The following is a 23,942-nucleotide window of genomic DNA, read 5'->3' as shown; positions in this document are numbered from 1 at the left end:
TACTGGATTTGTTATCTTGGATTTCCATGACATTATAGGTAAACCTACAATATTATTTATCTAAGTGAGTTATCACAATGTGAAAAGTATAGTAAAATAGAACAGCTTGCACATTGCCACAATTTAACAGGATTGGTACAACTGCTGACAAAAACTGTTCATGCTTCGTACATAACCGATGTTTCAGTGTTTCATTTCAGTGCCTCTTTGAACTCAAAAACATAATTGACATGTCTAAAATGCAATAAAAGGCAAAAAAAAGAGAGACGTTTTCAAATAGTCTTTATTTTTAAAACAAATACTTTTCTAGATTTCCACAATCAATGGTTATCATAGAAAGTGAAATCTGAGACATAGAAATATCAGTGTTTTATATTTCTAAAGCTATGAACCTTAAACCGTAAACACATTTATTGCAGAACAATAACTTTCATCTTATTGACATCAATTTTACATTTTCAGAAACCTGGTGAAAGAAATAGCCTTGGCTAACAAGCAGATTCTTATCATAAGAAGCAAAGTAATAATAACATGAACTATTTTACATTGATTTTCATGATTTTATACAAGCATATGCTCCAACGTACTCTACAATAAATACACTAAAGGTATTCAACTATTCAAAATCTTCCTACAAGTATGAATTATGTGGAAACCAGTATACATATAGAGTTTATTGGACCCTGTAGAGTCCATCATTTATTAGTCATGGGATGGGGGAAGTCTGACAAAATCATTCCTACATAGCTGCAGGTAGGGGAGAGCTGGCTAACAGGTCTTGAGGAAGAAAAAAACCTTAAAGCAAAAGAGGACAACAGATACCGTTTTTTAAAAAGTAAGGTTATGAAATCAAAGAATACATTTTTAATTTTTAATGGATTTTCCTTTAAATCCAAATAGGTGTAATGTATAGCACTGAACACTTTTGCAGAACTAAAAGTTTTCTTTGTTGAAAATAAAGTGCACCCCTCTAGGATCCACACTGGAGTTGGCGATGGACAGTTTGCCGAGGGTCTCTGCAAGGCTTTCTGGCCCACACAGGAAAACACCAACTCTTGAGCTTAAAAGGACAAAAGAAAATACATGAAAACGTGTTTGACTATAACAAAGCAATTTCTGAATCTCAATCATACGGTAAATAATACCCACTGTATAGCTTTATGACAGTTATTTAACATATTGTTTTTTAATGTTATATATAAACATGTTATAAGTAGAACTTCTTGCCCCTTGCAATTGGACACAGCTGGTATAAACCCAAGACATACCTTGCATGTGCACTTCCGATAGTTTTAAATTCATTTTCCCAGTTTGGTCTTCCATACAAAGTCTTCTGTTTTAGGCCAGTGATCACGTCCTTCTCTTGGTCATGGTGTAAAGAGAAAGCTGTGGCCTGGTAAAACACATTACAAAAAAGTGATGGCAAATTATACACGGCAGAGGTTAAAATAAATACCGAAAGTAAAGAAAATCTACTGATCTAACCATACTGTACATTAGTGCTTTTAGTTGGTCGGGTGAGGAACGACTAGTCATTCATAGTCGATAATGACAATAAAAGAGATTGCATATTGGTACCGATCTGTCATTCAGATTTCTGAAATATGACAACTACAATTTTAGAATGCTATAATATTCAAACATACCCAAATATATACACAGGGTTGGAACAAGCATCCTTTTACGGCATGACCAGACGTGGCGTATTTCTTCCGCCACTTTCCGCATCAATGCCGCATAGAATCTGCGTTGCAGATTCTGTTGCGGCTCTGCCTAAAATGGGCATTAAATTGATGCGGACTAGCCGTTGCGTATTGAGGTGAAAGTACTTCCCTTCTCTCTATCAGTGCAGGATAGAGAGAAGGGACAGCCCTTTCCCTAGTAAAAGTAAAAGAAATTCATAGTTACCCGGCCGTTGTCTTGGTGACGCGTCCCTCTTTCAACATCCAGCCCGACCTCCCTGGATGACGCGGCAGTCCATGTGACGTCATCCTGGGAGGCTGGACTGGAGGAAGAAGCAGGGAGTTCTCGGTAAGTAGGAACTTCTATTTTTTTTACAGGTTGATGTATATTGTGATCGGAAGTCACTGTCCAGGGTGCTGAAACAGTTACTGCCGATCGCTTAACTCTTTCAGCACCCTGGACAGTGACTATCTCCTGACGTCACCTAGCAATGCTCCCGTAATTACGGGTGCACACACGTAGTCACCCGTAATTACGGGAGACCCATTGACTTTTATGGGCCTGCCCGTGCCGTAATAACGGCCCGTGATTACGGGCGTTTTTACGATAGTGTGAATGGGGCTTCAGTCTGGCTGTAGACCTAGAAATACATAGGTCCAGCCAGAATGAAGAAATGTCATTTTCGTAAAACAAATACGCTACGCAACACACATTACATCTGCGGACCTCATTGCAGAATTTTCACTCTCCATTGAAGTCAATGGAGAAATTCCGCAATGAGTCCGCAACAAGTCCGCTACACGTCCGCAACAACCAGTGTATGCTGCGGACACCAAATTCTTCACCGCAGCCTATGGTCCACAGCAGAGTTTTCCGCAACGTGTAAACGAACCTCACTAAAAAGCTGCGGAAAGCAATAGAGAAACGTGTACGCCGTGGATTTCCACAGCGGACTGTCCGCAGCGGAATTCCAGAGCAATTCCGCCACGTCTGGTCATGCCCTAATTCATCATTAGGGACCTTAAAAGGGTTTGCCTGCCTTGGGCAATTCGGTTTTGTTAGAAAGGTCGTATCGAGGATGAGCTGACACAGGGTGTCCCACTGCTAGGACCTCCAGCAGTCGGCAGCAATATGTCAATATGTATTCAATTTCCCTGTAGCGCCATTGTAGGCAAAATTAAACATTACACAGTTCTTATTGAAATTGGACATGCTGGGTCCTCCAGAGATTTTTGTGGATGGCCTTTTTTTCTGGCTAATACATGAAGGTCCTAAACAGAGGAACCCTGTCTAGCAACTCAGAATTTCCCAGTAGAGTATTTAACCCCTTAAAGACGGGCCTATTTTGGGCCTTAAGTACCAAGCAACATAATTAGTTTTTTAATTGTCGCATTTCAAAAACTTTTTGATTTTCTCAGTCGATGTAGCTGTATGAGGGCTTGTTTTCTGAAGGACGAGTTGTATTTTTAATACTACCATTTTGGGGTACATATCATTTATTAATTATTTTTTTATAAACAGGCAAAATTAAAAAATTGTTCATGTCCTCAAGGCCAAAGTTGGCCCAGTCCTCAAGAGGTTAAACAGTTAATATTAAACATGAACCCAATAATGGGGTTCAGTTTCTCCATTCAAATTTAAAATGAATAGGTGTATAAGTTCCTTGGGTGCACTATACAGTATAATGTAGTTCCTCCTGGGGACATATATTTACTTTTAAATGACAATATAGGAGGAAATCAATTCATTACCTGAGTTTCATCCCAACCAGTGAGATAGATGTTGTAGCTGAGGAAATCTACATTGTTTCGAGTTTGCATTTCATTCTCCAATGATTGTAGCATATCTGCAAACCACTCAAATGCTTGTGTTTCACGACACAACCAGTAGAAATAGATCTGAAACATGGAGAGAAATCAACAAAATATAAATATTTCTCTATATTAACATACAAACAGGTTCAAATAGGCAAAAGCTAGACAAAAGGCAAAACTGCATGATAAAATATGTATAACTTAATTGCTAATGAAAGGATTTTGCACTGCAATGCTACATAAAAATTACAGTTTTGTTCTATTATGAACACAATTTCTATCAATTCTGCATTGTTATGTTATATTATGCATTGTTTCTGCTTATATTTACACAGGCATAAATTATTGAACAAAACAGTTCCTGTGCTTTCGGGTAATAACAGTAACTCAGGGGCTGTCACATGCAGCACGTATTAGTGTATTTTGCTATGCCACTAAATATTAATACAAGTCCACTAATGGACAGGAAGGAGTAGCGAATTGCCGTCATACAATATACAGTTCTGACTCATAATACTGTCATTAAAGACCAGTCATAGCACAAAAGGGAACATTTTCAGATGTTCTAAATAGATGTCCCCAACATTCCTGCTAGTGTCATTCATGGCACAGACATGGAGGTGAATAGAGTTGAAAGACAGACAGTGCTTTTAGCAGAAACATTTCTGATGAAGAATGATAGATAATGGAATAGGTTGTGAAGTCAAATTTAGATTCTATAATATTAGGTTAATAATGGATACACATGCTTTATTTGCATTTTTAGAATTGAATCAAGAGAAGCCATAAAGTGTAATACATGGTGGCAACAGATATTTCTGTATTTGAAGGCAACTTCAACAACAATAATGAAGACCTTTCTATTATTACAATAATGAAGAGCTTTCTTACAGGGGTAGTCCCATAACAGACTTATATGGTATATCCAGGGGCCTTAGAGAGCTAAGAGTATTTAAAGGGGTTGTCCAATGAAAATAAAAATGATTTAATATTTTTCTTTTCTCAAATGAAGATACGTTGTAGTATACTTTCTTTTCCAAACCTGCACGGATCAGTCTTTTGGACCTGGAAGTTTGGAGCTGCCGTTATTGTGGTGATGCACCTACACAGGCTCCGGGGGGAAGGAGCTCCCCCTTCTCTCTATGGGTCGATGATGTGGATGAGGCAGCTCCAAACTACCGGGTCCAAGCAGCTCGGACTAAAAACCTGCGATCCATGCAGGTTTGTAAAAAAAAAGTATATTACAAAGTTTCTTCAATTCAGAAAAGAATAATAACAAATTGTTTTTCTTTTCGGCGGACTACTCCTTTAAGACTGAATGCGTCAATAAAAATGTGGTGACTTTTTCACACAAGGCCATTTAGTATTGGATAACTTTTTCCATCAATAAATGAAATAATTATGTAAAACTGTATAGTGTGTTTTCTCAGATTCTATTTGTGACAAAATATGCAAAAAAATGTAAAAAGTATTTTTTCAGAATTCTACAGGTGGATTAAAGATACAAACCTTTTTTAGCCTCAAGGTTGATGCGTTATTGCAATACTTGTACCAGACAGATTTCAGGACAGAAGCAAATGGAGTGACTCCAATGCCTGCTCCAACCAGCATAGCCACTTCATAGCTAAAAACATCCTCACTTGCCGTTCCAAAAGGACCATCTACTGAAATTCTTAAGGAAATATAGCACAATAGAACCTGTTAATACTTCAGATTACATATCTGATCACGATAATCAAGTCACTAGTTACATTGTGCGCTTACATTCAAATGTAGGTTTCTGAGTTTTGCAAGTAAACCCCCAGCTGTCCATTCACAGGACAATGAGGATTGACTGTGCTGGATTTTCATAAATACAACCGCTTTCTATATGACTTACTAGTGGGTATAGACATCATGGTGGGTTCTCCGCTGTAGGGAAAATGTATGGCCGGTTGGGGGTATCTGAAGCTGATCACCATGGTGGCAGTCCTTGGAGAAGGGATTGTATTGAGAGAATGCCTTTAATAGTTTGTTCTCCCCTACTCTCTGCAGAGACTATGGCCCACATTTATCAGTGTATTTGCGCCTTTTTTTGGCTCATTTAATGCTTAAATATTTGGTATAATCTGAGGTGTAACTTTTTTAAGAACAAAACGCTTTAGAGCCTTTTGCACTATGCACGTCAGTTACTAACAGTGAGGTGAAAAGTTGGTGTGGCTTAATGCTTGGCCAAAATAAAAACATATTTATGAAATGCAACTTTTTAAAAAAGTTTCAAACATGACACGAATTTGAAAGAAAATTACATCTCTACTTAACACTAGAAAAAGTGAAGTACCGGTGTGAAAGTTAATGGGGGCTTTTTAAGACTGGCATTTCATACGCCAGTCTTAACAAAAAGAAAAGTTGAAGTAAAATGCGACACATTTATCAAGAGGCAAAATTGTGTTGCAACGACCGAGCCATCCACCCCCCCCCCCCCCGCCATAAAATAACAAAAAAAATACACTCACCTCTCAGCTCCTCTTCTCCCCTTCCAGGTCCCCTCGGCATTCCAGCGCACCTCATAAAAGGCCCTGACACCAAGCATTGTCAAGGCCTTATATACGACGTATATAGAGGAAGGCCAGAAAAAGATGCAGTCTAATCACGAAGTCTGACCTGACGAAGGGACTAGTTTGGTCCGGAAACGCGTCGTCCTCTGAATTAAAGATCTCCTTGATCATACTTACCTGACTCCGTTCCTTATCCTCTTGAGCCTGGCACCAATGCCCGTGATTAGACTGCATCTTTTTCTGGCCTTCCTCTATATATATCTTGTCCCAGGTACTAAGGATTTAGCACCGAGGGACCGCAGTGGGTGGCAGCCGGCAATCTACACTCTTCCACCTTATATATAGTCTCGGAGGAGCGCCGCCATTCCCTCACCTTTTTTGCTGCACAACTTATATACGACGTAGCACTTAGAGGTCATTAGTGCTGTGTTGTAGTACATGGTATGAGCCGTGTCATGCTGATGGACTTGGTTAAAGATATGTTATGAAATTAATAAGAACATAATTGTAGGCCTTTTTAAATCAACAAAATCTACATGGGGATCAGAGGTGTACATTCACTTTAAGGCACTTATAGGTCGACTTTTTTTTTGGTCATGAAATGCTCAGTGAATATTCAATGTATAGTGCAACATAAATAAATAATGCATCTGAAGATACCAGGCTGTTTGTACAATAATTACTTAGGTAGTTTCCATGCATCCTGAAATTCGGTCTTGTCACAACCACAAGCTTTGAACAAATCCTCTGTCCAGTCCCCAACTATACGAATATGAATGCTGAAGAAGTCTTCCTCTGGGGCAGAAGTCAAGGTGAATGGATGCCATTCTAGTCTAGATACTGCAGGACATTGGACAAAGATATATTGTCCAACTTCCATTTTGAAACCTTTCATCTTCATTTGCAGCTCGTATGTTTTAAAAGGATGTGTAACAACCTGAAGGTAGAAGAAATAAGGTCATAAGTTAGTTTTTCATTATTTAAACCCTAGGATGTGGTGTCAATTATTGAGGCACAGCTAATGATAGATGGATGGATGGATGGATGGATGGATGGATGGATGGATGGATGGATGGATAGATAGATAGATAGATAGATAGATAGATAGATAGATAGATAGATAGATAGATAGATAGATAGATAGATAGATAGATAGATAGATAGGAAACAGACAGCACATTGCTGGTGCAGGTGTCATTCTGCTACATAGACAGACACATATATAAATAGAACTACCTTTGTGATAACAACTTTTTGCTGGGATCTCCAAAATCGGATGAGCCTTTCAATGACATATAGGGCCATAGGTGCTACAACCCATTTCCAGGTCTATTTAAGAAAGAAAATATTTTGTTATGTAAAAATGCATCACTGTAATGTTAAAATACCTAAACACGTCAAACATGTGTATATACACTAAATGGCCACTTTATTAGTGATACATTCCTTTTCATGATTGGTGCTTCCCTTATAGAAATTAGACATGTCATCTTGGGGTGCAGCATAAAATCAAGTGCGCAAGTTTTCTGTGGATCAGTTTCAGTGTAAACTCACATTAGAATAGGAAAATTGAGCGATCTGAGCAACTTGAAATGAGGCATTGTCATCGGTGCAAGACTAGCCAGGGCCAGTATTTCAAAAACTGACAACCTTGTGGTGTTTTCTCGTGCAACAGTGTCAAGAGTATACAGAGCATGGTGTGATCGAGGAAAACGGTCTAGCAAAAGGGGATCCTGTGGACGGAAACAACTAGTCAACGAAAGGGGTCAGAGAAGGATGTTAAGAATTGTTCTGACGCATAGCCAAGCAAATTGCAGCCGAATAAATGTTGGTGCTTCAACTAACGTGAGCGAATGTACAACTCGTCGTTCCTTAGCATGGATGGGCTATAACAGCAGATGATAAGTTCAAGTGCCATTGATGTCTGAGGAAAACAGAAACGCAAGACTGCAGCAAGCAAAATAGCGCAAAAATTAGATCACTAAGCAGTAGAATAGCAGCACCTGGTCAGATAAATCCAGATTTCTGTTGCACCATGCTGACATGAGGCTCAGAATTTGGCGCAAGCAGCATGAATCGATGTACCCTTCCTGTCAGGTGTCAACAGTTCAGACTGGTGGAGGTGGAGTAATGGTTTGGGGAATGTATTCTTGGCGCACCCTGGGTCCTCAGATACCCGTGGACAGACATTTAAACAGTAGGTCTTATCTAACCATTGTGGCCGACCAAGACCATCCCTTCATGGAAGCTCTTTACCCTATGGCAGAAGGACAGGGGAAATTGTGAGAAGCTATCCTGTCCGCATGGTCCTATATTCCTGCAGAACAATTTCAACACCTAGAGGAATCTGTACCACAACAAACTGCTTTGGTACCAAGGGCCACCAAAGGAGGTCCAACGCGCTACTAGATGGGCATCAACAATAAAGTAGCCATTCAGAGTATATATATGTATATATATATATATATATATATATATACATATATATATACACACACAAACATATATATATAATATATATATATACACACAAATATATATATATATATATATATATATATATATATATATATATAAAGAGATTGCAGCACTCCAACAGCTTGAATGATTGCAGTGTAGTTTATTCACCCATGTATACCCTACACTTTATTAAAGCTGTTGGAGTGCTGCAATCTCTTATTTTACATACTCGAAATAACATCAAAAGCATAATCAATGTTAGCTGTCATTTATATCATAAGACTAAAAATAATCCTTTCCCTTCCGAATTAATGTTCTCTAATGCTGTTGCCTTTTCTTGCAACAGAGACCCTTTGGAGAACTTAGCAAGGCTCTGCTCTTTCAATATAGCCGAGACCTTTATTTTAGATATTCACCACTGTTTGCCTCCCTGTAGCAGCAATCATGATTATTGAAGTGAAAGGTAGTGTAAATTGGGACTAGTAATATCAACAATAATATCGGTATAGAACAACATATAACAAAGATTTTACAGGTATACAGTGTACTGTATATAAAAGGAAATATTTAGACAGATGGATGAGAGATTATATAGGTAGATAGGCAGATCGATAGATAGATTGATAGATACAAGGGTGAACATACCATGGCGGCTGACCATTTAGCTGCTATGGGGCCCTTGGAGAGAGGGGCCCAGACACTGTTACATCTAAGCAGTATTTTCTGGAAATTATACAGTTAAAAATGGTATACCCTGCAGACAGGTATGGCCACTGTTGGGCATGTTGATCTTATTAGAATGTTGTTTTAACTATTCCCTTTGCAGAGTGCACAGGTTGGAGGAGACAGTGGGCCCAGCCCTGCTTGGTCCCCTCTCCTTTGCTATTGGATATTGAGAACCTGTGCAGGACGTCCTTCTCCAGATGATCTGTATTGTTTTAGCAAACAAGGGGGGGTGAGGAATTGACCAAAGGGTCATGGAAAGGGAGTAAAGGGGAAAAAGCATAAGGCCCTTTAGTCCTGGGAGACAAAATCACGGATTCATAATGGGGGGCCCATTTTGATCTTTGCTATGAGACCTACTCTCTTCTATATATGCTACTGGTTGATTGGTTGGTCGGTCGGTTGGTTGGTTGGTTGGTTGGTTGGTTGGTTGGTTGGTCGGTCAGACGGATGTACGGACGGACAGATATGTAAAAAGATAAATAGATATAGATAATATATAATATTTAGAACACTATATATTATGGAATAATGATTTAAAGAGGCTCTGTCACCAGTGTAATACTTCTCTATCTCCTACCTAATCGAATAAAGGCTTTGATGCTGATAACTAGTGTTTTTTTTTAAAAAAAAAACGTTTATTATTGACAAAGTTCTGATAATTTTTAGATTTATGCAATGTTTTTTTAAATGCCCAACTGGGCATTTTTTGTTCGTTTAACCAAGTGGGCGTTGTAAAGAAAAGTGTATGACGCTGCCCAATCAGCGCCATACGCTTCTCTTCATTCATGTCCAGCTTTATTTACAGCACAGCGTGATCTTGCGAGATCACGCTGTGACGGGACTTCCTCCCGCAGTTCCTTCAATGGAGCTATGGGAGAATGACCAGATATCGCATCCAGCCATGCCGGACGATTATCCTCTTCAGCAGCAGTCCTGGCACGATGATCGGAACTTTGTCAATAATAAACGTTTTTGTAAAAAAACAATATCAAAGCGTTTATTAGATTAGGTAGGAGATAGGGAAATATTAAACTGGTGACAGCCTCTTTAAATGGTGTTCTCATTTACAGATCAGCTCCTAAAATAAAGTATATCTAAGTGTATTCAAGTGGTTTGGATATGCATCTTTTATGCCCCACAATGCTACCTCCGTACAGAAATCTAGCTTTTCAATACGTTGTGTACTAGATAAACACTAAAAAAACACATTGGAGGAAATCTATTTTCCAATTTCCGCCACAATTCTGGCAATGAAAAGTCTCAAATTATGGCACACGCCAACATTTGGGCAATAATTAGCAATTTTTTCTGTCTTGTGCTTCTCTTGACACTTTTCAAAAGGGGCGAGAAAAAATTGGTGAGGTTAAAGTAAGGGGCGCCCGTTAGATTTAACTAACATAATTACACCAAAAATGTTCATATATTATGGCGCAAATTTATACATGCTCATAGCATGATATATTTCAATTGCTGCCATGGACAGCCAAAAGTGCGCCAAATTTATTAAGAGACGTGCTCATCTTTATAAATTTGGTGCATCTTACACCAAGGTATTATGGCTTTAGACTGGCATAAGAAACACCTGAGTCTAAGTAATTCTCCCCCATCCTTTTTAGTGCCGAAAATAACAGGTGGAAAATTTGTATCTGTGTTTGTTATATGTAGATGCGCCCTATAAAAACTTAGTATACCATTGGTTCATTTCCTTCAAATTCTGGAATTAGACACGGCTTCGGACCCCATTGTGTAAAATTATGTATACAGACTTCTGGGATATTATCCTTTAGACTTTGAGGAGACTGACCTCGCACTATGCGCCTAAGACATAAATAAATAAAAATATTTCAATTATTAAAAAAACATAAATCAAACTTGCTGTGCCAAAAAAGGGTTCATAAGTTAGAATAGCAAACTATAAATAATGTCTATGACTGTAAGGGGAGATTCACACGAACGTTGCGTTTTTGCGCGCGCAAACAACGCAGCGTTTTGCGAGCGCAAAAACCATTTGACAGCTGCGTGTGTCATGCGTGTCTGATGCGCGGCTGCGTGATTTTCGCGCAGCCGGCATCATAGAGATGAGGCTTGTCAACGCCCGTCACTGTCCAAGGTGCTGAAAGAGCTAAATCTTTCAGCACCCTCGACAGTGAATGCCGAACACAACAGCGAAAAACCTGTAAAAAAAAAAGATAAAGTTCCTACTTACCGAGAACTTCCCGGCCGTTGCCTTGGTGACGCGTCCTTGGTGACGCGTCCTTGGTGACGCGCCTCTCTTGACATCGGGCCCCACCTCCCTGGATGACGCAGCAGTCCAAGTGACCGCTGCAGCCTGTGATTGGCTGCAGCCTGTGCTTGGCCTGTGATTGGCTGGAGCTGTCACTTGAACTGAAGTGTCATCCCGGGAGGTCGGACTGCAGGAAGGAGACAGGAGTAATCGGTAAGTTAGAACTTCGGTTTTTTTTACAGGTTAATGTATTTTGGGATCGCAAGTCACTGTCCATGGTGCTGAAACAGTTTAACTCTTTCAGCACCATGGACAGTGACTATCTCCTGACGTCACGTACCGATAATTTTTTTGCCGGGATCGGCCAAAACGAGTTTGGCCGAACCCGGTGAAGTTCGGTACGCTTGTCCGGCTTCGCTCATCGCAAAGACACTCCGTTTGGATGTTCGGAAACAGAAAAGCACGTGGTGCTTTTCGGTTTTCATTCATCCTTTTCACTGCTGTTGCGCGAATCACGCTCGTCCCCCGGAAGTGCTTCCGTGTGGTGTGCGTGATTTTCACGCACCCATTGACTTCAATGGGTGCGTGATGCGCGAAATACGCAGAGTTATTGAACCTGTCGCGCATTTTGCGCAGCAGACAAACGCTGCGCAAAAAGCACGGACTGTCTGTACTGCCCCATAGACTTGTATTGGTCCATGCGTGCCGCGTGAAAACCACGCGGCCCGCACGGACCGAATACACGCTCGTGTGAATCCCCCCTAATGCAGCTTTATTAGGGTAGGAACACACACAGCGTGTTCAGGGCGGATACGATGCATCAAGCTGCACAGTGTATCCGCCCTGAACACTGCAGGGAACCCTGTCCGAAAAACCGCACCATGTCGTGGTACGTTTTTTCGGGTGGAATTTCCACTGCGGAAAGCATCACTGGAAAAAAAACAAAAAACGTTCATACTTACCCCCTCCCCCTCTTCTGTGCGTAGTCTGGCCTCCTGGAATGACGCTGCAGGCCATGTGACTGCTGCAGCCTGTGATTAGCTGCAGCAGTCACATGGGATGAAACAACATCCCTGGAGGCCGGATTGGGGAAGAAGCAGGGAACTCTGGGTATGTATAACTTTTTTCTTACTTGTAATACGCTGCAGATTTTCCGCAATAAAATCTGTTGCAGAAAATCTGCAGTGTTTACTCCTAGTGTGTTCCTAACCTTATAATGTTAAAGACGGCCACTCCCTTAGAACATGCATGCTTGAATTGGCTGAGCGTGCATGTTTATTTCAGTGTGGAGAGGAAAAATAAACCTCTGCCAAACACCCTGAAATGCCTCATATCCTCAGTCTCTATCTACCCAATCTATCTATCTATCTATCTATCTATCTATCTATCTATCTATCTATCTATCTATCTATCTATCTATCTATCTATCTATCTATCTATCTATCTATCTATCTATCTATCTATCAATCTATCTATCTATCTATATATCTATCTCTATTTTATTCCTTCATCTGCTTCCTTCAAATTATAAGTATAATACAACAAAAGTCCAAATAAAATTGTGGTTCAAGTTCAGAATTGAATCCAGAACTACATCACAAGATTGAGCGATTATAATTGTATGATATTAATGTTCCACAATCTGAGTTAAATAGAATAGTATACAGTGGATGTAATACAGACCCTGCTCCATGGATGACAAGTCCAATGAAGAAGATGACAAAAAGATGATGAATGTACCAAAAGACCTCAAAGTATGATCTGCGAATAGTTTTTGTGGATGAAGTTATTATTAAGATTAACGCCAGAGTAATCACTACTCCAGTTAGTCCAGCCAGAAATGTGAACGCCACATTAATTCCTCCTACTGGATTCTGTTAAAAAACAACATGAAACAAAGATTAATGTATAACATTTATCAAGCAGGGTAACTACTATGAAAACTTCACTGACACATCTGTCGCATTCACAACATTTTTGAAAGTAATGTGATTTGCTTAATGTTTCTAGGGGACTAAATGTATATAAAATGTACAATGTGTTCTCTATGAATTATTTATAGACTATGTGTGTACAAAGGCTATCATAGAGGATGCAGGTACTGTAAATCTTCTTAGTTATACAGTGATGCATCCTCTCCAATGCCTTCACAACTAGACCGACTTGCCATTTATGAGTCAGAGGAAGCCACTGAATATATAGGGGCAGGTGGAAAAGAGTAGGACTACATGATCAAATAACTCAGAGTTTGTTTGTAGTCTGGAACCATGGCGACAAAGGTTTGTATAGGAGCTGTCAACACAAAATAGGAGATTTTTAATCAAGACTGTTTGATTAGTTGCTTAGTTCCTTATTTAGTTATTCCTTTCTATCTGAATTCTCTTTAGTTGGGTCATGTGACCTCACTCTGACCAGATAAAATCTACAACAGTTAATGTAATTGAGAGTCAGCCTCTTCACTTCCTGATTTATGGACTGTACCAAACAGGTTCTCCACAGAGGGGATACTGAAACTTATCTCACTAACTACTGATGAGCAGACACATAATTATCATACAGGTATGATTAAGGAGGTCGCAGCTCAGCCTCCTGACTTATAACTGTGTGACAGTTATGTGTCTGCTCATCAGTAGTGACATAAGTTTCTGTATCCCCTCTGTGGAGAACCTGTTTGGTACAGTCCATAAATCAGGAAGTCAATTACATTAACTGCTGTAGATTTTATCAGGTCAGAGTGAGGTCACATGATCTAACTAAAGTCACCTTTATTCATGACTTATTCCTTTCTAAATCTCTCAACCTTCTGGCAATTACAGAAACATGGCTACACCTGTCTGACACTGCTTCCCCTGCTGCTCTATCTTATGGTGGTCTCCAGTTCTCTCATGCCCCCAGACCTGAGAACAGGCAGGGTGGAGGAGTAGGTATACTTCTTTCCCCACACTGCACTTTTCAGGTCATTCCCCCGGTCCCCTCACTCACATTTCCCTCTTTTGAAGTCCACACCCTCAGACTCTTTCACCCTTTTTCCCTCCGAGTGGCAGTTGTCTACCACCCCCCTGGCTCACCCCGCCAATTCCTGGATCATTTTCTGCCTCGCTTCCACAATTTCTATCCTCTGAAACACCCACTATTATCATGGGTGACTTCAACATCCCCATTGATAACCCAATCTCCCCATCTGCCTCCCAGTTTCTATCTTTAACCTCGTCCCTAAGTCTGTCACAACTTACTAACTCTCCAACACATGAAGACGTGCATTCACTTGACCTGGTCTTCTTCCGTCTCTGCTCAGTTTCTGACTATTAACTCTCCCCTCCCGCTCTCTGACCACAACCTCTTCTCCTTTACTATCAAATATTCCCTGCCTCCTCAGGTCATGCCTACGTATCAGACATACAGAAATCTACATGCCATTAACACTCAGCAACTCATAGACAGTCTACAGTCCTCATTGTCCCCTATCTCTTCCTTTTCCTATCCCAATCTGGCTGCCAAACTTTACAGTAACACTCTCAAAAATGCATTGGATGAAGCAGCCCCCCCCCCCTACACTCCGAACCACCCGACAAAGATGACGACAACCCTGGCACACGCCTCAATCCTGCTTTCTTCAGCGATGCTTGAGATGTCCCTAACGACTGTGGAGAAAATCCCATTTGGCTGCAGACTTCCTCCATTACACATTTATGCTCAAGACTTACAACTCTCCCCTTCACCGCGCCAAACAAGTCTATTTCACTTCTCTCATCTCCACACTATCTAATAATCCAAAACGCCTCTTTGATAGTTTTCACTCCCTCCTTAGTCCTAAAGTGCAGACGCCAATCACAGATCTCAGTGCTGAAGACCTGGCCACTTATTTTAAAGTTAAAATTGACAACATCCGGCATGATATTATCTCCCAGTCTACTAGTAACATCGATCCCCTTCCCTCCCGCACTCCCTCTTCTTCACTTTCAGCATTTGACCTAATAATGGAAGAAGTCTCTAGACTCCTCTCTTCTTCTCGTCCTACTACCTGCCCTAGTGATCCTATTCCCTCACACCTCCTCCAGTCCCTCTCCCCAGCTGTCACTAGTCACCTGACTAAAATATTTAACCTCTCTTTCCTCTGGTATCTTTCCCTCCTTTTTTAAACATGCCATTATAAACACATTACTAAAAAAAACAACTCTTGACCCATCCAGCGCTGCTAACTACCAACCAGTCTCTAATCTGCCCTTCATCTCCAAACTCCTGGAACGCTTGGTCTGCTCTCGCCTTATCCGCTATCTCTCTGCTAACTCCATTCTAGACCCCTTACAATCTGGTTTCCGCACTCTACACTCCACAGAAACTGCCCTTACTAAAGTCTCAAATGATCTCTTGACGGCTAAATCGGATGGTAAATACTCTCTCCTGATTCTTCTGGATCTCTCTGCAGCATTTGACACTGTAGACCACAAACTCCTACTTAACATGCTCCACGCTATTGGCCTCAAGGACGCTGCTCTCTCTTGGTTTTCCTCCTATCTCTCTGCCCGCTCGTTCAGTGTGTCATTTGCTGGTTCTACTTCTCCTCTTCCCCTTGCTATCGGGGTTCCTCAGGGATCAGTCCTAGGTCCGCTCCTCTTTTCTCTCTACACCATCCCTATTGGACAAACCATCAGCAGATTTGGCTTCCAGTACCATCTCTACGCTGATGACACCAAATTATATGCCTCTTCCCATGACATCACCCCTGCTCTAATACAAAAGACCAGTGATTGTCTGTCCACTGTCTCTAACATCATGTCCTCTCTCTATCTGAAACGGAATCTTTCTAAAACTGAGCTCCTTGTGTTCCCACCATCTACTAACCTCCCTAAACCTGATGTCTCCATCTCTGTGTGTGGCACTATCATAACTCCTAAGCAGCGCGCCCGCTGTCTCAGAGTTATTTTTGACTCAGATCTTTCCTTTACTCCTCACATTCAATCACTTTCACGCTCCTCTCATTTTCACCTCAAAAACATCTCCAGAATCCGCTCTTTTCTTACGGAGGAAACAGCCAAGACTCTCATTGTTGCTCTGATTCACTCTCGTCTTGACTACTGTAACTCATTACTAGTCGGTCTTCCCCTCACTAAAGTCTCCCCTCTCCAATCTATCCTTAATGCAGCAGCCAGGCTCATATTTATGACCAACCGCTACACCAACGCCTCTAATCTTTGCCTGTCACTGCACTGGTTGCCCATCCCCTTCAGAATAAAATTCAAACTTATTATTCTCACCCACAAAGCTCTCCACAGTGCTGCACCTCCTTACATCTCCTCCCTCATCTCTGTCTACCACCCTACTCGGGCTCTACGTTCTGCTAACGACCTTACATTAAAATCCTCCATAATCCGAACCTCCCACTCCCGTCTCCAAGATTTTTCTCGTGCTGCACCCGTCCTCTGGAATGCGCTACCCCAGACAATCAGATTAAATCCCAATATCCACAGTTTTAAACGTGGCCTGAAAACACATTTATTTAGACAGGCCCATAACATTCCCTAATCGGACTCCTTTCTATGGCCCCCCTTTTAGATTAGTCATCAGAATAAGATTCCCTCACACTCCTTCTCTGGCTGGTGACCGGCTCATGCAGCTTTATGTGTACCACCCCATGTGTATAAAAAATGGCTGGACTATTGTACAGAACAAACACTGTTACACTTTGTGTCTCCCTTATTTCCTCATAGAATGTAAGCTCTCGCGAGCAGGGTCCTCACTCCTCCTGTCTGAATTGTAAATTAACTTTGTCACTATGTAATGTCTGAGATTGTTTGTTTCATGTTCCCTCTAAATTGTAAATTGCTGCGTAATATGTTGGCGCTATATAAAAAAAGATTATTATTATTATTATTATTATTAAAGAGATGAATTCAGATAGAAAGGAATAACTTAAATTAATACTCGCTGAGTATATATATTGTGGGATATGTATCTATTGATAGAAAAAAAACCTGAGTGTTTCTTTAAGCAAATATTACTGAAAAACAGTAAATAGAAAATAAGATGCTAATATAGTATATCTGGCACAATAAAACCCTGGTCTTTTGGTGGCCCTTAATATTTGTAATTATTAAAATGATACCGGTTTTCCCCTAGTTTCACTTCACTGTTTTCCCATTTATGTTGCCAAGTTTTAATTGGTTTATTTGGTCCCCCGTTCTCCCTATCGCTGCCAGCGATCACACATGTATCCCCTATCCTGTGGGTAGGGGATACATGTCTTTTGTAGGACACACTATAGGTCGGATTTTTTTGGGTGTTGGGGCTGCATGGCATTACCTACAGGGTGGGCTGTATAGCGTTACCTACAGGGGGGCTGTATAGCGTTACCTACAGGGGGGGCTGTATAGCGTTACCTACAGGGGGGCTGTATAGCGTTACCTACAGGGGGTGCTGTATGGCGTTACCTACAGGGGGGCTGTATGGCGTTACCTACAGGGGGGGCTGTATGGCGTTACCTAAAGGAGGGGCTGTATGGTGTTACCTAAAGGGAGGGCTGTATAGCGTTACCTACAGGGGGGCTGTATGGCGTTATCTACAGGGGGCTGTATAGCGTTACCTACAGGGGGGCTGTATGGCGTTCTCTACAGGGGGGGCTGTATGGCGTTCTCTACATGGGGGCTGTATGGCGTTCTCTACAGGGGGGGCTGTTTGGCGTTACCTACAGGGGGCTGTATGGCGTTACCTACAGGGGGGCTGTATGGCATTACCTACAGGGGGGCTATATGGCATTACCTACAGGGGGGCTGTATAGCGTTATCTACAGGGGGATGTATGGCGTTATCTACAGGGGGATGTATGGCGCCATCAACAGAGGGGGCTGTATGGCGTGATCTACAGGGGGCTGTATTGCGTTATCTACAGGGGGGCTGTATTGCGTTATCTACAGGGGGGCTGTATTGCGTTATCTACAGGGGGGCTGTAAAAAAGGCACTATCTACAAGGGGGGGTTGTGTGGCACCCAGGGGAGGGGGGGCTCCAGTAAAAAGTTTGCTATGGGGCCCAGTATTTCCTAGTTACGCCCCTGGTCCACAATATTCATCAACTGTGGCTAGCCACACCCATCTCCCACTAGCCCCACCCACCACTGATTGGCAGCTGAAGATAAAGTGAATTTTTTCAAAGACTACTGATCATAGCAAAGTAAGTGACCCAGCACTGGAATCAGGGTCTCCGTCACTACTTTATGCTGCGCACAGACAGGGCAGCATAAACTTGGTGACAGACTCTCTTTAACTTGGTTTAGCACCATTTTGGAAGAAATTCTGGGACGTCTTGGAAAGGGGGTCTAAAGCACAAGTATAGGAGGAACGCATGTCAAAACCACAGGAAATAAAAAACACATAAATGAAATATGGGAGAAAGTAGAGGTTGTGACAGGAAAAGGGCATTGCGTGTGGCTAAAACTTTCTATGATATGATTCAGTATTTTGATGTAATACACTAAATAATAGTTTGTAAATAATATGTAATAGTTTAAATTCTGTCAGGACTCATAGGTCTCTTTCACAAGGCAGTATTTAGGTTAGTATGTTGCACCAGTATTCGTAACCCATAACCAATAATGGAACCTACACAGAGGAAAAGTATAATAGAGATATTGCACCTCTTCTGTGTTTTGGACCCACTCTTAGGCCCCATGCACACGACCGTGCCCGCAATCACGGCCCGCGATTGCGGGCACGGACGGCCGCTGACTGACAGCCGCATTTTCGGGCCGTGCTCCCATACAAAGTATGGGAGCACGGGCCGCAAAATGCGAAAGAACGGACATGTTCCATAATTCCCGGAAAATTTCCACGGCACTGACACCTTTCCGTAGTGCTACGGAAAGGTGTCAGTGTTCAATGAAAGTGAATGGCTCCGTTTTTGCGGAAGTTTTTTACGGTCGTGTGCATGGGGCCTTAGTTTTGGCTTACAAATATTGAGGCAAAATACTGACCAAAATACACAAGTGTGAGAGAGATTTTAGAGCAAGCCTGTGAGTACTGCTTCTTCCCACTCACCAAAAGTGATTGACAGTTCTCCCCGGATATAAACTCATACAGGAAAAGCTGACAAACTCTATATGGGTGGGAGAAGCAGGACTCAAATCTATCTGTGGATAGGTGATAAATGTCCATCATAGGACAAATCCTTTAATACTAAAAACGTGAGTTAATAAAGCAGTGTATATTTGAATAGTAGCACGGCAGACTATACTGTTCAACAAATTTTCATGACATATACGTTAAACGGATGCCATAATAATGTATGTATGATGAATACCTGTGATGGATGCCTAACTGTGGCATCCTTTACCCACAGGCTATTATGACATCCGTTTAACTGTAGCTTAAGCCATAATAGTCTATGAGTGATGGTTACCACTGGTAAGCATCATTCATAGGCTAGGTTTAACATATATGTTTTGAGCTTTTCCCAACGAATATGCTAAACGTAGGCCAAAAAGCCACCACCATTAGTACAACTATAAATAATAGACATCAGATTACAACAATATCTGCAGCATCTGTATGTATTGAGTCCTGTCTTCATAGGGAATGTATTGTCTCAAAAATTACCTATTGTTTCAATTGATTTTTTAAGTTAAATATATTTTGAAAATGTTTTTGTTTCAAAATATTGCAATTTTGACACTGGGAAAAGAGCCTCACAACAGGCTGACAATTTCAGCGGTCACCTCCCTCCTCTCCCTGCACGGTGACCTCTGTACATGTAAAGGAGCATGCTCACAACACTGCTACAGAAGTCAATAGGTTATTTTCTGAATTACAGTGAAGGAAATAAGTATTTGATCCCTTGCTGATTTTGTAAGTTTGCCCACTGTCAAAGACATGAACAGTCTAGAATTTTTAGGCTAGGTTAATTTTACCAGTGAGAGATAGATTATATATTTAAAAAAAAAAACTGAAAATCACATAGTCAAAATTATATATATTTATTTGCATTGTGCACAGAGAAATAAGTATTTGATCCCCTACCAACCATTAAGAGTTCAGCCTCCTCCAGACCAGTTACACGCTCCAAATCAACTTGGTGCCTTCATTAAAGACAGCTGTCTTACATGGTCACCTGTATAAAAGACTCCTGTCCACAGACTCAATTAATCAGTCTGACTCTAACCTCTACAACATGGGCAAGACCAAAGAGCTTTCTAAGGATGTCAGGGACAAGATCATAGACCTGCACAAGACTGGAATGTGCTACAAAACCATAAGTAAGACGCTGGGTGAGAAGGAGACAACTGTTGGTGCAATAGTAAGAAAATGGAAGACATACAAAATGACTGTCAATCGACATCGATCTGGGGCTCCATGCACCTCACCTCGTGGGGTATCCTTGATCCTGAGGAAGGTGAGAGCTCAGCCGAAAACTACACGGGTGGAACTTGTTAATGATCTAAAGGCAGCTGGGACCACAGTCACCAAGAAAACCATTGGTAACACATTATGCCGTAATGGATTAAAATCCTGCAGTGCCCGCAAGGTCCCCCTGCTCAAGAAGGCACATGTACAGGCCCGTCTGAAGTTTGCAAATGAATATCTGGATGATTCTGAGAGTGATTGGGAGAAGGTGCTGTGGTCAGATGAGACTAAAATTGAGCTCTTTGGCATTAACTCAACTCGCCATGTTTGGAGGAATAGAAATGCTGCCTATGACCCAAAGAACACCGTCCCCACTGTCAAGCATGGAGGTGGAAACATTATGTTTTGGGGGTGTTTCTCTGCTAAGGGCACAGGACTACTTCACCGCATCAATGGGAGAATGGATGGAGCCATGTATCGTCAAATCCTGAGTGCCAACCTCCTTCCCTCAACCAGGACATTAAAAATGGCTCATGGCTGGGTCTTCCAGCACGACAATGACCCGAAACATACAGCCAAGGCAACAAAGGAGTGGCTCAAAAAGAAGCACATTAAGGTCATGGAGTGGCCTAGCCAGTCTCCAGACCTTAATCCCATCGAAAACTTATGGAGGGAGCTGAAGATCCCAGTTGCCAAGCGACAGCCTCAAAATCTTAATGATTTACAGATGATCTGCAAAGAGGAGTGGGCCAAAATTCCATCTAACATGTGTGCAAACCTCATCATCAACTACAAAAAACGTCTGACTACTGTGCTTGCCAACAAGGGTTTTGCCACCAAGTATTAAGTCTTGTTTGCCAAAGGGATCAAATACTTATTTCTCTGTGCACAATGCAAATAAATATATATAATTTTGACAATGTGATTTTCTGTTTTGTTTTTTTTATATATATAATCTATCTCTCACTGGTAAAATTAACCTAGCCTAAAAATTCTAGACTGTTCATGTCTTTGACAGTGGGCAAACTTACAAAATCAGCAAGGGACCAAATACTTATTTCCTTCACTGTATGTCCATGTGGCTGCTGTAAAGCAAATCTCTTGAACTAAGGTTCAGAGCACAGAGCAGAAGCTCAGGCAAGATGGTTGCTCCTATAGTCATGTACATAAAACAGAACAAAAAATGTACAATCAGAAAATAAAAATAAATTAAAAAAAGAGAATATGATTTAGTTTATACTTTTTAATTTGTTGAAAAAAATAAAGGAAAAAAAGGTTACTTACTGGCACACGTGAACGAACAAAGTTGAGATATTCTTCACCTTCTCTGTCTCCAATATCAGTGAGAGCAGCTTGTATGGTACCATTTGCTTCAACTCGAGCATCTACCAGCCTTTCCACATTAAATAAATGTGCCACGGTGTGAATAGCTGTAGCAAAACATTACAAAACAATAAAAATGAACAGAGAAGACTGCACTTCATTGTAGTGGAAATTCCCTTCTACAACTTTTCCTACCGTTAAAAGTGTTCTTCACTTTGGACAATCCCTACTTGTTAGAAGGGTCCCTCAACAATAAGGTGATCACAAAGTGTCCCCCTGCGATCAGCAGGAAATCTGTCAGTTCGTGTTTAACCCCTTCGCGCACCCAGACATGCTATTATGTCCAGGTACGGAGGGTGATGTTTCGAGCGTACCTGGAAACTGCAGGTGTCGGCTAAATTTTACAGCAGACACCCGGACTAATAGCCAGGAGCAGCGATCGCGCTGTTCCTGGCTGTTTAACCCCTCAAATGCTGCGGTCTCGACCGCAGCATTTGAGGCGTTGAAAATAGGGGGCGCCCCCCTCCGACAGCCCATCGCCCCCCTCCGCAGTGAGATCAGGGGGTTACGACGGTTGTCATGGCAGCCCAGGGGCCTAATGAAGGCCCCCAGGCCTGCCTTCACTCTGCCTCTGTTAAGCCATGCCTGTGGCAGGGCTTAACAGAAGCCTGTAAAAATGACAATATACTGCAATATACTGTAAAAATGGCAATATACTGCAATACGTTTCTATCTAATGATTGCTGGTCCAAGTCCCCTAGGGGGGCTAATAAAGTGTGTAATAAAAAGTGAAAAAAAGTTTTTATTAGTGAAAAAAATATATATACGGTATATTAAAAGTTAAAAGAAAAACCTTTTCCCATTTACCCCCTAAAGTAATGTAAAAAATAAAAAAAGTAAACAAAATTGGTATCGCTGCGTCCGTAAAATTCTGAACTATTACAATATAGTGTTATTTAATGGTCAACTTAGTTCTCAAAAAATGTAATAAAAAGTGATCAAAAAGTTCTACGTACCAAAAAATGGTACCGATAAAAATTACAGCTAGTTGTGCAAAAAATAAGCCCTCAATCGGTGAAAAAATAAAAAAGTTATTGCTCTCAGAATGTGGCGACACAAAACATTTTTTTTTAATCAAAAAGTTTATCATCAATAAAAGTAGTAAAATATAAACAAAAACCTATATAAAATGGTATCACCGTAATCGTACTGAGCCACAGAACAAACTATAAATGGTACCAATAAAACCTACAACTCGTCCCGCAAAAATTAAACCCTCACATCCCTCTATTGACGGAAAAATAAAAAAGTTATGGCTCTTGGAATGCAGGGAGTGAAAAACTAAAATGAAAAATCAAAAAATGTCTCAGTCCCAAAGGGGTTAAAGTGTCACCTTCTCCTGAATTGTCTGTTTTCGTAAATACTTGTATTCCCCATGGAATAACAATTTTGCAACATCTTTTTTTTTAAAACTCTGCATTGTGCTGTTAGGATTAGTTCACAAATGAGTTTTTTCGAAATCAGCGACATAAAATGTCCCAAATAGCGCCCCATTGATTTCAATGTGAGGCAGAAGCGTTTATTTCCCAAGAAGCGTTTGGCTGCTCGCGGAAATAAAAACTGGCATGTTCTTTCTTCAAGCAGTTTCCGCATCTGACCTACCATTTAAATCAATATGAGGCAGGAAAAATCTGCGGAGCTCATTTGTGAGCGTGTTTTGCTGCGTTTTTTGGAAAATGTGCCTGCAAAAAATACAGGGAAAAAAAGTGTTCGGCCTCATGCCCACTTCACTTTTGGTTTTTCAGAGTGCTATCTGTTTTTTTTAATGGATAGCACCCTGACACAT

The 23,942-nt window shown here is 41.1% G+C and overlaps 1 protein-coding gene across 1 annotated transcript in view; it reads right to left on the bottom strand.

The window, feature by feature from the left end:
- Positions 1-352: 352 nt before the first annotated feature.
- Positions 353-23,942, bottom strand: part of CYBB (cytochrome b-245 beta chain) — a 47,818-nt gene continuing 24,228 nt past the window's right edge. The window contains exons 5-13 of the mRNA XM_075850336.1: positions 22,058-22,203; positions 13,128-13,318; positions 10,912-11,038; positions 7,271-7,363; positions 6,718-6,971; positions 5,007-5,169; positions 3,435-3,581; positions 1,269-1,393; positions 353-1,060 (exon numbers count right to left, since the gene is read on the bottom strand). Coding sequence (XP_075706451.1) covers positions 934-1,060; positions 1,269-1,393; positions 3,435-3,581; positions 5,007-5,169; positions 6,718-6,971; positions 7,271-7,363; positions 10,912-11,038; positions 13,128-13,318; positions 22,058-22,203 — 1,373 coding nt within the window. The 3' untranslated portion in view covers positions 353-933. The remainder of the gene's footprint in view (positions 1,061-1,268; positions 1,394-3,434; positions 3,582-5,006; positions 5,170-6,717; positions 6,972-7,270; positions 7,364-10,911; positions 11,039-13,127; positions 13,319-22,057; positions 22,204-23,942) is intronic.

This window comes from Rhinoderma darwinii, chromosome 2 (genome assembly GCF_050947455.1).
Source record: "Rhinoderma darwinii isolate aRhiDar2 chromosome 2, aRhiDar2.hap1, whole genome shotgun sequence".
In the NCBI taxonomy this organism is placed as follows: domain Eukaryota; kingdom Metazoa; phylum Chordata; class Amphibia; order Anura; family Rhinodermatidae; genus Rhinoderma; species Rhinoderma darwinii.
This window is presented reverse-complemented; position numbering and strand designations above follow the sequence as displayed.